The 16,838-nt window shown below is 52.0% G+C and overlaps 1 protein-coding gene and 1 long non-coding RNA gene across 6 annotated transcripts in view; one reads left to right on the forward strand and one right to left on the reverse strand.

Moving 5' to 3' along the window:
• PACSIN2 (protein kinase C and casein kinase substrate in neurons 2) overlaps positions 1 to 16,838 on the reverse strand; it is a 108,902-nt gene that overhangs the window by 23,392 nt on the left and 68,672 nt on the right. For all 5 annotated transcript variants that reach the window (XM_020877006.2, XM_020877003.2, XM_070453459.1 and 2 more), the window contains one exon: positions 10,244 to 10,381. In XM_020877006.2, the coding sequence (XP_020732665.2) occupies positions 10,244 to 10,303 (60 nt within the window). In that variant the 5' untranslated portion in view covers positions 10,304 to 10,381. The remainder of the gene's footprint in view (positions 1 to 10,243; positions 10,382 to 16,838) is intronic.
• On the forward strand, positions 406 to 15,829 carry LOC110127003 (uncharacterized). The gene is made up of 3 exons (XR_002310617.2): positions 406 to 1,607; positions 1,987 to 2,159; positions 15,484 to 15,829. It is a non-coding gene; the product is annotated as an uncharacterized lncRNA (long non-coding RNA).

Raw genomic sequence — 16,838 nt, forward strand, 5'->3', positions numbered from 1 at the left:
AGTTCTTTACCTCAACAGACAGGTACACCGATAGAGTGGGAAATGCCCAGTGTGGGGCAGAGCTGGGCACACAGGACCCCTTCTGAATACACTGGTGGAAAAACAGCCTGGGGCAAGCCTGGGGCAGCCAGGCAGTAATTAAGTCACTAAGCATATACTGCAGAAGGAAACGGCAACCCATTCCAGTTATTCTTGCCTGGAAAATCCCAGGGACAAGATCGCCTGCACCCGCAGACAGGCGACACCAATTCCCCACCGCAGGGTCCTGCTGCCGGGCCCACTTGGGGGCCACGAGGGCCCTTCCAAACACTGTCCCCATGCTCTGCAGTTGCAGCCTGCTCCACACAGGTCACAGTGGTGCATGTTGAGCTCCCTGGCCAGCTGGACCGCAAGCCCCATGGTAACGGGCCCCGCACACAGAGGTTTTCCATCAGCGGCAGCATCATAATAGAGCACACCTATACTCTGCTAGGCAGCATGCTCGCAGCTCCACATGTCACCTCATGTAATCCTGTGATGGTCCCAGGCAGTGAGATTTTACAGAAAAGGAAACAGGTTTGAAGAAGCAAAGTCACTCATAGTCATGCGGCCGAAAGGAGGCAGATCCCACCTTCCAGAATCTTCCTCAGGCTGAGGCGAGAGAGGGTGCAGAGCCCAGGCTTACTGGGTCAATCTCAGGTGATGTGTCTGCTTCCAACCAGCCCTGCAGGTTCCAGGAAAGGCCACAGATGACCTTGCTTTTACCCTCAGAATGTACATGGCCTTTAACCTGTGACCCGGCGGGCCCAACACAACTGCTCTCTCTACACCCTGAAGAGGCAAGTCCAAGAGTGAGCCAGCTGTGCCAAGCTGACTGGACAAGAAGGAAAAGCTGCTGATGGTGGCCCTCCAGGCAAGAGCACAGATTCAGCGACAAATGCTTCACCCAAAGCTGCTCCAGGATGCCTAAGGCTCCAGGGTTTTCTCAACCACCTTGAAAGACAAGCCTTCAGGAATTCCTTAATTACAGGCCTGCAGAGGTAGGCTGAGTGGGCCTTGGCTGTCTTGTTTGAATCCATCAGCCCCTGGCCCTCTCTGATGAGGCCACCTTCCCTCCACCTCCTCTCGTGACAGGAGCCAAAAAGAACTGGCCCTGCCCTAACAGAAGACTGGGTCTTTCTGTCTGCATTTCGGTCCCTTCAGCTGTACCTGTGCTTTTAGACTGGGGTAGCCATCACACGATAAATCCTGGCCATTTCTTCAAATTGTCCATTCAGACACAACAGGAAGAGAGGAGACAGGATCAGAGGATCTCGGAGGGACTGTCACAATTCCAGGATTTCTAATTCAACAGTCTGTCAATGCCGCCAGCTGGCTGGCTACCTCTTGGAGCACTCATGACTCAATGATTGAGGGTCTGGCAATATCCTCTTGCCACTCACAAACATGGGGTGAACACCTACTGTGTGCCAACGACTATGCCAGGGACCAGGGATGCAGTGGTGAACAAACTGTCATGGTCTCTGCTTTTGTGGGACTTGTGGTCAAGTAACAATTACAGATGGTGACAACCTCTGGAAGGAACACTCCAGGTGGTCAGGGCTACCTGGAGGAGGGGGAAGTCTGAGGTAAGAGCAGAAGGGACCTCCGGGGCAAGGCTCCTTTTTGAAGACTTGAGGTTGAGGCCCACAAAGCTTGAGCTCCATGCCATGCCGCCCCCTCTGGGAAGGTCCCCTCTCTGTTACTCTTGCAGCAATGTCTGCTGTCACATGCAGAATGTGGCAACATGGGGGGTTTGCAGGCAGGGACTGTGCCTTTATTCTCCTCCCTCCACCGTGCCAGGCACACAGAGGGCACCTTCTAACATGTTCTCAGTGCCCGAATGGTGCTGGGAGCGGAGATTCCGTTCTGTGTAGACATGAGGGGACTGGGAAGTTGCTGAGCGCCCAGCGAGAGGCACAGGCAATGAAGTAAGTCGTGTTCCTTTATTCATTTTTCTCAATCCAGTGAGTCCTTGAGTTCTCCCCACGAAAGCTAAAAATCAGCTCTCAGAACACATCATCAGATACACACTCCACAGATGACAAATGAACAACTAATTCTGCCAAGCACAGACCAGCAGAAGAGCCTCGTGGTTCTTTCACAGTACTCACCCGGCTTTCAGTCAAATTCAGGTCCAGGTCAGTATCTAAGTCCCTGGTGTCCAGGCAGCTGAGAGGGCTCCGAGAGCCTCCCTGCTGTGCCACGCTTCCCGCTGACATTTGCGGAGTCCTCAGTAGACGCCACATCCATTCACACCAGCAGGGCCTCTTTCTCAGGCACCCTTCTTCAGTCCACCCCAATCTCTAGTCTGAACCTCCCTTTCCTAACAGGAGGTCACATCTGATCTTAAGGCTGTAAGATCTGGGACACGTGCTTGTAAACACCAAAGAGTGAGGGGTATGCTTGGAGAACTGTGAACTCTGTGCCTTGCTCTCAAACTGTCTCTGGGCGCCCTTGTTTCTACAGGAGCCCACCCCCAGTTCTCCAACCTGCCCTCCAGCTCACCCCCCATCTGGGCTCCCAACTCACCCTGCCCTGGAAAAGAAGGTCTTGGAGCTCCTCACCTCAGTGCTACCCTAAATCTGACCAGGCTCCCTATTCTCAAAACAGGATACTAACACAGTTCTCCTGGCAGGGCCCCGAGAGGGTCAGACGTGGAGGCTCTTTGCCGGCCTGCCACTGCTGCTGTTCATTTAACAGCCTCCTCGAGCCCGACCTGTGTGCTCCGGCTCAGCTCTGACCCACGCTGGTCCTGCCTCTGCCTTGGGCCTCATTGGCCCAACTCCTGGTTTTCAGTTTTCACCTCCAACATTTCCCAGACTCACCTCCTGTTCCTGGAATTTGTACTCAAGTAGGAGGGTGAAGAAGATGAGGCTCATCACCCTGCAAGGCACCTTTTGCTGTTTTGAGCATGTTATAGCACAAACCCCGAACTTGGACGTTAAAGATGACTGCATTATCATCCTTTAATCTAAATGTTCAAAATGACTAACTGAAAAATGGACGAAGGGGAAACTGAGAGATTCCAATTTTCAGACATAACTCAAAAGGCAGAACAAAATAACATAGAGAGGAAGGATGTGTTTAAACAAAGTTTGTTTCAGACCCGACCTCCTCAAGACTGGCTGGCCAGGCTCCCTGGTGATGCCTGGGGACTTGCCTGAGCACAGAACATGCCCCACTTGTGAGCCATCGCCCCGAAGACCCTGCACGGAGCGCTGTCTCCCCAGCACATGTGTACGTGCACACAGTCCTTCAGCCGAGCGCCTGGGAAGTGGCAGGAGCACTTGGCTGCCTGGTGACAGCTCACTGCCCTCTTACATTCCCCCTCACACTCCAGCAGGGGCTCTGTGAGCACCACCTCCTTGCTGTGAGAGTTGCTGCCAACCCAGACAGTGAGATCGGTTCCAGCTCTCTTAAGTAAGGGCTCGCTGAAGACCAAGCTGCTTCTGGCAGAAACTCCAGCAGTGAAAGGAACCCCCAGGGTAAAAGCCAAGTGATCTAGCGTAGAAAGTGTCAGATTGGAAAAGTGAGAACAAACAGCACTTCCTGCAGGGAGCACCCCCTTCCATGCTCACCCCCTCCTCCACTTGCTGCTTCCACAGTATCCCACCCCGCCTTGGCCCACCTTTCATGACTCCCATTTAAAAAAAACCAAAACACCCTGCCCCACAGGACACAGCTCCTTCACCCCGCCTCTGTGCCTGGATCTCTCAGCACTAAGCTCACTGCACCCACACCGCACATATGTATACAGACGTCTCAAGGGAGCTAAGCCACCACAGGCTGCTTGAGCTCTCAGGACTTCTCCAGTTCTAAAAGCATGCATTTCTGTTTGTTACTGAGTAGAAATAGAAAATGTTTTCTCCTACAGGGCTTACACAAATTACTTTTGCCATCACTGAAATCAAGTGAGAAAATAAAAATTAATCTTCAGAGGATAAGCTTGATGCAAAAAAATCCTGACTGTTCAATTCTTTCCAGGAAAACACGGAGTGATTCTTTACCAGGCGTTTACAACAATGGTGTTTAGACAGGGGAGGTACAAGCCTGCAGTGAGCAGAAGAAAGACCACCTGATTTGTCTGCCTTCACCTGTCTCCACAGGTGTGACATTCATGCGTGAAGAGGAGACACCAGTCTGTCTCGGGAGTCATTTGGCCCCTGGCCCCGCAGACGCTATCTCTAGTCCTCACACCCTCCCTGGGAAGCAGGGATTAGCAACGCTGTGTTCCTCCCAGGACTCTGAGCAGGTCGTCTCTCTCCTCTGAGCCCTCAGGGTTACACAGCACTGAATGTTCCCAGACAGGGGGCGACTTCACGTCGAAGCAGAGGCATTTGAGTATGTGGCATCTCTGCAAACGAACATGTCTCTTCTCGCTCCCAGGAGGCCATAAGCAAAGGCAGGAAAGCATTCTAGAGAGCAGGGGCTTGAGTCCCCAGCTAGCACAGTCCCCACCCGGGCCTCAGTTTCCCCACCTGTAAAGTGGAGCTCACGATCGGTGAGGGCTGAGAGCACCCATGGAAAGCAGAGCAGGGGCCTGGCACAGAGCAAGTGTGCCACAAGTGCCAGCCCCATTGCTGAGTTTCATTTCTAAACTCATCCCGGGTCAGAACTCACAGAGAGTACACGGGCCAGAAGCACACAGCTTATGTGCACACGGGCTCGATGACTTAGCAGCGTGCACACACCCAGGTGTGGGGTACAGGGCGTGGCAAAAATCACTGCTCAGCGTGGCTGGAGCCCGGGCCAGAGCTCCTGGCGTCCAGCAGCTCCCAGCACATGATCAAGTCCTAGCTACACAAAAGTCACAGTTTCACTTTGAAGGCGATGCAGAAAAGTGAAGCTTCCCATGCAGGGCAGGAATCACGCAAGGTTGCTTTTCTGATGGGCTGCCCTGGCTGCAGGGAGGACAACAGGTGGAACATCTGGTGGTACAGGGAGCTGGTGCCCTAAGCCTTGGTCATGGCTCAACAGACACCAGGACTTGCTTGTAAGAATGAATCGATGGATCTGTTTGGAAACTGTGGAGAAATAAAGGCAAGCCACCAGCCTGCTGGGAGCCCTGTCTGAGCACTGTGGGGTGAGGAGCAGGCCGACACACCTACAGCACGGTTGCTGTGCAGGGCAGGCCCCCCAGATCTGTGTGTGTGGACAAGGGCAGGCAGAGGACACTTGGAAGGACCACTGCTGCCCAGAGGCAAGGAGACGGTCGCTTTCACCCCCTCCTGCTTCCACTCACAGCACCCGCGCTGCCGCCCAGGACTGCCCGCCATGAATGATGGCTCTGGGGTCCCAAGACTCTGCACTCATTTTGGGACCCCAGGACTCAGCCCAGGGCCTGGCTTGTGGTAGATGCCAAATCAGGCTTTATGGAATCCATGAACCTAGGGCAGCAGCATCTTCTAAATGTTACCTACAAAACTGGTCTTGAAGGATGGGAACAAGGCATCCCATGCCACATGGACAGCTTTCCAGACAAAACCCTGATGCCCGAGATGTTCTCATGTGCTGTGCCACATCCACAGTGCTCAAGTCTGAGTGGAACTGCAGAGAGAAACTTCTCTGAAGCAGATGGCAAATACTAGTCATCTGCCAACTCTTCGGGGCTAACGTTCTACAGCAAGACATTTATGTCCTCATCTCCAAAATACTCTCCTCCAAGGCCCCCTGTGCCCATGGAGAGTGCTCACAGCCAGCCCCAACCTGGCATCATCCGGGGAGGCCTGAGCTCTAACAGCAGCACTGCTGACAGCTGAACAGGGCTCCTCCTCAGGGATGTGAGCCAGAGGCAGGGCTGGACCCAAAAATCAGCAGTCTGCCCTCCCAGCCCGGCCCTCAGGAGCCCTCAGAGACTGAGGCAGCAGCTCTCGGGCCTGCTGGGCCCAAACCTGCTGTCGTGTTCCTAGAACCTGCCAGGGCAGAGGGCGGCCAGGCTTCCCTGGTGGCACTGGGAGAGCACCGTGGCCTGAAGCCTCGGCTCTCTCTGTGCCCCAGCCTCCAGAGCCAGAGGAGAGACCCAGAGGCAGGGCCTGGAAGTGGAGATGTGGGGGTGCGCCTGCAGGCTCCCCAAGTGAGAATGAGCTAGAGGACTTGCCAGAAGCTTCCCTCGCTGGGAAGCCTGTGGGCAGGATGCCCAGGCTCAAACTTCAGCCACTTGGCAGCTAAAGGAGTCACCCTCTTGGGGAACCACCTCCACTCGGCCTCAACCTATCTACTCCCACATGACTGCTCAGCCCCAAACAGGCCCTTGACTCCAAAGAGGTCAAGACCCTCAGCCTCTGCAGGACCATGCTCACTGCAATCTGCAGACGCTGTTCCAGCCTAGAATGCTGTCCCTCCCCTGGCTCCCAGCCCTACCCACCCCACATGCCTTCTCAGGTGAGGCCAGCAGCAGGGCCCTCTCTGAGCGCCACGACACCGAGGGCAAAGCTGTGGCTTGGCCTCACTGCCCTCATTCTCCATGGAGGCCACCGTCCTTTCTCCTCCAGCTCCTCCACTGTGGGGATCAGCTCCCCACCCTCCTCACTTCTGAGTGGTTTCCTACCATGTTGCAGTGTTGGGGATACAGAAAGCGTCCCCTCCAAATACCCACTACTTCTGGCTGATATGTCCCTGAGAGTAATCTCTCTTCCTCCCAAGAGCACCGCTTGTTCATTCATCCATCTGGCGAACATCTGAGTGCTTAGTCAGCACCAACCCTGCCCATCTTCCATGCCACCTTTCCTGCTCCCTCCTCCAGGGGGAGCCCCACTGCCCCCCGTGTGCCCCAGCAAATTCTACAGCGCCTCCCACAATGATCTCTGTGTCTCCTGCCTCAGGGAGCTGACTTCTGAATGTCACAGCCACAGGCTCCTGCAGGGCAGGGCCACGTCTCTCCTGTGCAGGCACACAGCCAGCATGCAGAAGAAGCCAGCATGACCCAGTTACTCACTGGGTTACTCAGTCAGCACCTTGTGGTGGAAAGGGGTAAAATCAGGCACAAAAGACCTTCCACCTCGAGACTTCAATGCTTTCCTTAGATTTGTACAACAGCCCTGTGGAGTCACACCCGTGAGAAGTGGCCTTCCACGGGAAAGAGGGACCTTGCCGGCAGCCTGGAGACGTGCAGCTGGCAGCGTGCACTTGGGTCACTCAGCTGGCTCGGCTGAGCAATCACACCTCCACTCAGGGCACGACCGTCAAGTGGGCGGGGGGAGAGGCACTGCTGATCGGTACGAGCTGAAGAGCAACGTCGGGACAGCACCACCAGATGAGCAGAGCCTGTCTAGAAAATAAGCCCATTTGCCTTTGTATCGTTCGGACGAGAAATGTTCTTGTCTACTGACATCGCAGTTAAGAATTTAACAGGGAGCCTAGGGGTTTACATCAGTGACAGGGCTTGTTCAAGCCACTTGACTTAACATATGCTGACAATACAGACTGCAACTTTCACCTACATTTTATTTTTTTAACAAGCAGCTGAAGACTTCTGCAATAGAACTATATTTAGCTACTTAATTTTTCCACAGAAGTTTCTGACATCAACTGGGTAATTAAGACAGTGCTGACCAACACACCCCACAGGAACAGACTGTACATTGTGTATGTGTGTGTGTGATGACCCCCACCCCTCGCATCAGAGGGACAGAGCTCCCAGCCGGCACCTGTCTTGATGCCTGACGCCACTTTACATGTATTCATTCCCTAACTTGGGCTTCCGTGGTGGCTCAGGTGGTAAAGAATCCGCCTGCAATGCAGGAGACCAAGGTTCGATCCTGGGGTTGGGAAGATCCGCTGGAGAAGGGAACAGCTACCCACTTCAGTATTCTGGTCTGCAGAATTCCATGGACTGTATAGTCCGTGGGGTCACAAACAGTTGGACACGACTGAGTGACTTTCACTTTTACTTCCATTCCCCAACTCTCACAATGCTAGGATGTGGCTACTGTTATTATCCCCATTTTACAGACTGGGAACTTTGAGGATAAGAGAAAGCAGTCCCTTGCCTAAGCCACACACACACACGCACACAGAGCAGTGACAGGGCAGGGAGCCACACCCAGACCGCTCGGTTCCCAAGCCTGTGTCTGAGCCTGTCTCTGCAGGCCCACCCCTCACAAGGCCTCCCTGTGCTTCAGGCCGGCGCTGACTGAGGCCAGTGGCACTGTCACCACAGTCACCAAACAGGAGGTTTCCCCATGACTGTAAAGGATTCTGCCGATAGTTTCAGATCAGTGTTGAGATGGGTGAGGACCTGCATGTCTAAAGGCCGGCTTCACAGGAGCTCACAGGGAGGCTCTGCAGTCAGCTCCGGGTCCCCGAGGGCTTCCACGGGCTCCAGGGCCCAGCAAGCGGGGCCCCAGCTGTGCGTGAACCCAGACCTGCCTATGGGCCACGCAGGTCCTCAATCCCAGTCACATCCCCGAGGCACCTCCACCTGTGGCTCAGAACTCCCTGTTCTGATCCAGCTTCACTACCAACCCACCTGCAGGCCGTAAGAGTGCACCTGACCACGCCAAGGGCCCGCTGTTGCTGAGCGGCTGGCATGTGCCCACAACTCTCTGGCTGCCTTTGCTGAGGTGCTTCCCAGATCACATGTGCCACTCTGGCTACCAAGACTGAGCTCCAGCCCGGATCCCCACCAGGAAGGCTACCAAGGAACAGGGACTCAGGTGGTCACACTTTTCACGTGAACTCACGGGGCCCAGCACACAGTAGGTGCTCAATAAACACTGACTTCTAATAGAATGACGTAGTCAGCTAAAAGGCAATGATGACCTTTCCCCCAGTACACAGAGAAGAAAAGTGCTAAGAGAAGTTTGAGCTGGGCTCCTGTGATCACTTGTCTGTGTTAGACTGTAATATTGATAGTGTTTGATGTCAGACACAATCACACACCTAATTAATCTAAGTTCCCAGAACTTCTCTGTGCTTGTCTCCAACAGACCGCAGGCTCCACCATGGGGCTCTGCAACACTTGGGCCTTTTGTCTCAGGAAAGCACCGCAGGGCTCTGATGTTGCCATTCTTGTTTCCTGGTGGCAGCCTCCCTTGAAGACCAGTACCATCATCCCTCTTAGAGTTGAAAACCCTGAAGCTCAGATCAGTCAAGCAACTTGCCCAAAGTCACACAGATGGCTAGTAATGGCACAGCTGAGATCAGAACCCAGAGCTTTCCAATTACAAAGCCAGTGCTCTTTCCACTAAGCCCACAGCTGCTGGGATGGTTCCAGGGGTTTTGACACATGTTTAGTTGCGAAGTCGTGTCCAAATCTTTTGTGACCCCGTGGACTGTAACCCACACAGGCTCCTCTCTCCATGGAATTTCCCAGGCAAGAATACTGGAGTAAGTGGCCATTTCCTTTCCCAGGGTATGTTCCCCACATCTCCTGCATTGGAAGGTGGATTCTTTACCACTGAGCTACCTGGGAAGCCTAAGTAGCCACATAAACAAGATTTCATGGACTCCGTTTTATCCAGCAGGTAACAAGTAAGTGCCCAGTGGCTCAGCGGTAAAGAATCTGCCTGCCAATGCAGCAGATGTGGGGAAGATCCCTGGGTCAGGAAGATCCCCTGGAGAAGGAAATGGCAACTCACTCCAATACTGTTGCCTGGGAAATCCCATGGATACAGGAGCCTGGTGAGCCATGGGGTTGCAAAGAGTTGGACATGACTGAGCAACTAAACAACACAAAGAAATAAGTGGGACTCAGGAAGAAGGACCTCCATTAAAAAACAAACAAAAAACCCAAGCCACAACATAATCTGATTAGGAAAGGAATTCGTTGCAGGCACAGACAAGAAGATGCTCCAAGAAGTTCAAGGGCAGTTTGTTCAGCCTCCTGGCCACTTGTCTGCATTGCCCAACATGATGTCACATCACCACCATCCATTTTTCTACAAAACTCAAGAGTAATGCCGCTTCTGAGACCAAGCCTGGTAATCAGTGTATGTAATTTCAAGTCACAGCAGGGTTAGCATGGAAAGGAAGCGATGAGGATGGACAACCTGATAAGACCTTAATGAACACCTCTAACCTCTTCTGTTATCAAACTTTTCTAGCATGGTAAGCTTACCATCCTCACAGAGAGCTAGGCCATACTCGCTGCCACTTAGATCGGAGGCCTGGCTGGTTCTGGTGTACGTTCATCTCGTCACCTCAGCCCCAGTCAATAAAGAGGGGGTGTTAGGCACCAGTGGCTTGGTCTCTGCATTCATCTGGAAGAAACCATGGGCATTACCTCCCAGAAGCTGTCGCTGGACACTTCGACTCCAACGGAATCATCGTAAGTGACAGACATCTCTCCAAAGGGTGAGGGAGCAGCAGGGAGTGCTTAAATTAGAGGTCCGCTTCAGATGCTCAAAATCTGTGGACACACCTATAAAAGAAAAAACACAACATTGCAGGTTTTAAATCCCCCACTATAAGGAAGCAAGCTGTCTCCATTTCACAACTCCCATTTCCGTGACCGCCTTCAGGGCAGCACCATCTGCAGAGCCTCCTTCAGGTGGGAGAAAGCCAACACACTCCAAACTCAGCACTGACATATGTGTGCGTGTTATATGTGTAGTGTGTATTTCACATCAACAAGTAAACCTTTGCAACATCTTACTGAAGACTTCGAGGAGCTTTCTGAAGAACAATCTGCACACTTAAACCAACAGGCTGAGAGCCTTAATGCCTCACCCCTTGGAGGAAGTGGCAGAGACCCTGTGAGGATAACAGGCAGAAGCAGAGCTGCTGCATCTCTGGGCTCACCCTGTTTCAGCCTGTCCTACTCATCCCACAGGACGAGGACCTGGGGCAAAATGTGAGTGGAAATAGTCCACCTTTGACACCTGACTCCACTCGCCAGTTCCCACCGGGCTTTGCTTGTCTTGGGCACAGTTTCCCTCTTCCCATGACTGGCTCATCTCAGCCACTGAGGCCCCGGATTCAGACTGGTTTATTCTGACACAGTCCGTGTGAGGGTCAGTTAGAAAGACTGAAGACAAACAAGCTAAAGTGATTGTCTCTGAGCAATGATTCAATGATCTAAATCCAAGTGAGGGTAACAGGGTGATTATTTCCCCTGCTAGGAGGAAGAAGTTGAAGGACTCCTGCTACGTTCACAAGCACAAATCACACTGATGGAATGACCCATCCACAGCCCCATGAGATTCCCTGACTTCTTAGTGACAGAGTGAGACTCCAGCCTCCTTCACAGCACCCTGCATTCAGATCTCACAGCCAGAGATCTGAAACACTCTTACCACAGTCAGGAGACCGCTGAGCCGTGGGAGGGAGAAGGCAGAGTGATCTACACTGTCACACTTACAGGGTGCCAGACTCGACTCTAGGCACCTTCTCATGCTATCACACTTAATCCTGTGATTCCCGGTGAGACAGTCTAGAAGCACAGGAAGGAGCAGGAGCTGCCTGGGCTCTAGTCCCAGACGTGCTACTCATTAGCCAGGCAAAAGTGGGCAGGGTACCTAACCTCTCTGTGCCTCAGTGGCCTTATCTTGTAAACAAGAGACAATAATGTAACCCGTATCACAGAATTACTGTGAGGGTCCAACACGGCTGGACATACAGGGGGAACACTGCAGGCTCCCGAGTAAGTGACACATACTAAGTCACATTGTAATTATTATTAGATAGTAGGTATAATCACTTTCATCTATACTTTACAGCTGATAAAACCGAGGTTAAGGGAGGCTAGGTAACTGGTCCATGGTCACCCAAGCAGGACACCAACTGTGCCTGCTTATGAAGGTACTGTTCTCTATCATACTAAGAGGCTTTCTAGAAACAATCTCAAGTTTAAATAAACCATGTGTCTTATAACATAAGATCTAACTGGATTAAAAGGTTTAATCTGACGGATTTCCAGCTTCAAAACTTGAACACAGCCCCCTATTCTCAATACACTTAAAGAGCAAGTTATGGTGCCTTGTGGTCAAGCACCCCACATGCCTGCACTCCATAACCAGACAGAGCGGCCTGAGTGCCACACATACTCTACCTGGCAGGACACGGGCAGGACCTCTGCTCCACAGTCACAGAGGCAGCGTGTCCTCTTGACCCTGGATATCGCAATGGCTGGGCAGGCTTCGCAGGCCAGGGCCCCAGTGCTGCATCTCACAGTATTCCTTTCTGGTGGGATCCCATGCTCTGAGCCAGGGCTCTCCTAGAAGCACCCCAGCCCACAACTGCAGCAGCAGAGAGTTTTCTAACCAGAGCAGCTGGTCTCTGTTTCAAGCTTCTCAGGGAATATCTGAGCTCTGGCTCAGGCGAGTCTCAAAGTGGCCAAATCTAGCCACTGGCTAAGCTGCTGGCCAGCGCCAGGGAGCAGCTGCAGGGAGAAGGCGCAGGGGAGAGCGGGTGCCTGCTCTGGGCAGAGAAGCAACTTGACACCTGGAAAAGTTCATTTTCAGGAATTCATTTTTTGCCTGGGTTCAGTCCTGGCTTAGACACTAACAGAAGATCAGTTCTACACAAGATTGATTAAGAGCCTGTGAAGAGCCAGCATATTAAAAAGCAGAGACATCACTTTGCTGACAAAGGTTCATATAATAAAAGTTATGATTTTTCCAGTAATAATGTATGGATGTGAGACTTGGACCATAAAGAAGACTGAGCGCCAAAGAAGTGATATGTTCGAATTGTGGTGCTGGAGAAGACTCTTGAGAGTCCCTTGGACTGCAAGGAGATCAAACCAGTCCATCCTAAAGGAAATCAACCCTAAATATTCATTGGAAGGACTGATGCTGGAGCTCCAATACTTTGGCCACCTGATGCAAAGAGCTGACTCAGTGGAAAAGACCCTGATGCTGGGAAAGATTGAAGGCAGGAGGAGAAGGGGGCGACAGAGGATGAGATGGTTGGATGGCATCACCAACTTGATGGACAAGAGTTTGAGCAAGCTCCAGGAATTGGTGATAAGACAGGGAAACCTGATGTGCTGCAATCCATGGGGTCAGAAAGAGTTGGACATGACTGAGTGACTGAACTGAGCTGACCTGACCTGGGACCTTATCTTCCCATCAAAAGTGTAAAAAAAACAAATTGAGACTTGAGAACAAGAAAATCCTAAGTGTACAAATCATCAGCCCTTCTCCTCCCACTGCTGAAAACACATCCGTGGTGCCCCATGTGTAACCTGGGTACATAGCAGGCCCTCAGAAGATGACTGCTGAATACATTCTAAGAGACTTTCTTCAGGAATCCAGACATGACTGAGGTGGGGGAAAGAGTTCCCAGATCTCTGGGTTCCAGTGACTTCAGCTGCTGATGGATGTAAACACTGTGAGTCAGTACGTACTAAGTTGCTTTAGTCATGTCTGACTCTTTGCAACCCTATGGGCCATAGCTCACCAGGCTCCTCTGTCCATGAGATTCTCCAGGCAAGGGTACTGGAGTGGGTGCCATGCCCACCTCCAGGGTCTTCCCAACCCAGGGATTGAATCTGCATCTCGTACGTCTCTTAGCAGATGGGTTCTTTACCACTAGTGCCACCTGGGAAGCCCCTAGTCAGAGCCATTCCTAAAACAGTGGGCAGAATCTCAAAGATTAATGGAGGCTGCCAAGGGTGCCCTTGGTCCAACCTGAGAGCTGGCATAACTTCTCTCCTCCCATCTGGGCCTGATTAGAGATATCAGGTAAGCAACGGTACACATTACATAAGTACATTCAGCTCCCCCTTAATGCCCTTAATTTGTTCCAAGAAATAAAAACAGAACGAGTCATTAGGTCAAAAGGCTATTACTACAAAGCAAGAACATTCCGAGAAAAGGCGCATGTAGCTTGTGCGTGCATGCTAAATCACTCAGTCGTGCCTGACTCTTTGCGACCCCATGGGCTGTAACCCGCCAGGCTCCTCTATCCATGGGATTCTCCAGGCAAGAACAGTAAAGTGGGTTGCCATGCCCTCCTCCAGGGGATCTTCCTGATGCAGAGATCGAACCCATGACTCATGTCTCCCACATTGGCAGGCAGGTTCTTTACCATTAGCGCCTCATCTACCCTCAAAGTCGGCATTGGAGAAGTCATCTCTAATCCTCTGTGACTTTAGAAGGCAGAGAAGAAGGGAGGCATCCTCGCTGTTGCCCACACACAACACTAGCCTGGCCTGTGCTACCCTGCAGGCCTGGCCGTGAGCATATGCTGGGTATAGGGTTTGTTCCTCCCTCCTTATCCAGGGTGGGAGATTCTTCATTGATTAATGAAGTGACTACAATTTCTTCTAAGCCACTATCTGGCCCAGAGTGAGGAGAGAATCATTCCTTCAGTAAGGAGTGGATTTCCCATTCATTCTACAAACCGGTGTTTGAGAACTTACTATGTGCCAGCCACTCTAAGCCCCATGGATGGGGCAACGCACAGGACTGACACAGCCCCTGCAGGCCCAGGCCTGGTATCCGAGTAGGGCAGACTGACGCACAGGAAAGTGAAAACAACTGCGAGTGTGAACAGGGCTAGAGCAGAGATAAATGAGGTGCTATAAGAGAGTGGAGGAAAGCTCTTATGGAGGCAGAATGGTCATGCCTCTCTGAGGACCCAAGGTGGAGAGCAAGTGGGTGTGTAAAAGACAGGGGAGGGGTCTTTCCAGCAGAGGGCAGCCCCTGGGAACAAAGGTGCCAGCAGCAGCCACAGCAGGGCAGGAGCCCACAGACCTGCCTGAGACGGCACTGAGGACTCCAGGGGGGCTGGAGCTGCAGGGTAACCAGGATCTTCTGTCTGCTAACCAATAACAATTCAAGCCGCAAGTAGCTGTGAGACGCACTACTGAAAATCAAGCACGCATATGCATGGTCTTCCATACCTGTCCTAACCTGCGCTACCTCATAGCCTTTGATCCAACTAGTTCTTCTAAAACTTTTACAGATAAACTCACCCAAAGGTCAAAGGTAGGTATTCACGGTGGTATTGATTTTAATAGCAGGAAGAATAAGATACCGAAAGCCATCTCACTGTGCATCAAGAATCAAAAGTGCTGATACAGCCCTGGAGTGGAACACAGGCAGCCAGAGGAGAAAGGGCAGCAGACTGTGTGTATAGCCACGGATGAAAGATGCAACAGTGTTCCTGCATATCAAATGGAATGAACTGTAACACCATAGATACAGTCTGATCCCACTGGTATTAAAACACAATCGGGGGACTTCCCTGGTGGTCCAGAGGTCAAGACTCCACACTCCCAATGCAGGGGGCCCAGGTTCGATCCCTGGTAAGGGAACTAGATCCCATATACCAGAGCTAAGACCCAGCACAGCCAACCCCCCCGCCCCCCCGCCCTGCCCACATAATCAGGTACCCACCAAAGTATGTCAATGTGCAGAAAGTCCCAGTGGGTCTCAAACTTGTGGCAGTGGGGAGCAAACTTCCATAGTTTACCTCGTAAACCTTCTAAACTATTTGAAAATTTTGACTATCACCACGTAATATTTTTAGGGTACAAAAACCTGTTAATGAAAATACCTCACTTTGTTTTGTCAGTGGCCTGTGCAGGAATGAAGGAGTGACCCTCTGCACCACAGCTCTGAAAGAGGATCGACCAGCCCCCCTTGAAGCCCCAACAGCTCTGCCTGCTAGAAGCACCTCTCCACTGCATGATCGCAGTCATCTCCCCATGCTGTCCTGGCTTCCCCTGCCTTTCAGTTTATTCTCAACACAGTGACCCTTTCAAAATTCAAGTCAGACCACAGAGCAATCACTCAATAAAAACTTGCTGGATGCATTCAGGATGAGAAAAGTTGAAGTGAAAATTCTGGGCAATTTTGATTCATACATACTGAAGATCCACAGATGGGAAATAACTGAGGCATTTATGTGAAGATGTTTTGGCTCCAGTGGTTAGAATTCTTTATAAACAGTGCTGCACACGTTAAACTAAACTGCAACTGGTTTAGCAACCGCAGTGGGGGCTGTGTGGCTCAGGGCCGGGTTGTCTACCACCAGCCACACAGGAAGCCCTTCTCCCACTCAGCCCCGGGGCCGACCACCAGCAGGGCCCACAGGCTGCTAGGAACCCTCTGCCTCCAGCCTCAGTTCAGGCTCTGCCTGTATGTCCAGTCAGTTCCTCCTAAGAAAGGATGGGGTTGCCTGCTTTTCTTTAGCCCTCAAGCCACCTCCCACATGGGGGCTGCTCAGAGAGTAAGACCTGAGGTAATACACTGCTTTACACAACCGACAAAGCAGGAACACTTGTTTTTAATGGCTCAAATGTGCAGCACAGCCTATTTTGTTTCCAATGATTTCATCTGGAAAACTGAACATTCCTCAAAGGAAGAGATAGAGATCAGCAAATAAAGTGACTTATATCTCTGGAACGTTGTGCAGTGCGCGTACCTCAGCCATGGGAAACCGCTCCCTCTGAGAGAGACACACTGCGGCCACGGCTCGGCAAGCCCCACGCCCGGATTGGGTGGGTAGGGTCCTCCAGAAGCACGTACCGGGGGTCAGGCACACTCAAAAGTACTTCCAGAGATTAACAAGGCTGTCAGCTTCTCTCACAGGAAAAGGCAACCCACTCCAGCGTTCCTGTCTGGAGAACCCCAGGGACGGGGGAGCCTGGTAGGCTGCCATCTATGGGGCCGCACAGAGTCAGACACAACTGAAGCGACTTAGCAGCAGCAGCGCCAGCCTCTCTCACAGACAGAGCTTGCTGTTGCCGTGAAAACCACCTCCTGAAACTTGGGAGCATCTCATTTTGTCTAGTCAATACTACAGGGCCTCTTTCTCTGACAGAAAACAATCATGTTGGGTTAGGTGAGAGACAAACACATTTTTCTAAACAGGGACACTGTTCCCACTGTCAGACGTGGCACTGCTCTTGCGCAGCACGGCATCGG

Source organism: Odocoileus virginianus, chromosome 23 (genome assembly GCF_023699985.2).
Source record: "Odocoileus virginianus isolate 20LAN1187 ecotype Illinois chromosome 23, Ovbor_1.2, whole genome shotgun sequence".
Lineage (NCBI taxonomy): Eukaryota > Metazoa > Chordata > Mammalia > Artiodactyla > Cervidae > Odocoileus > Odocoileus virginianus.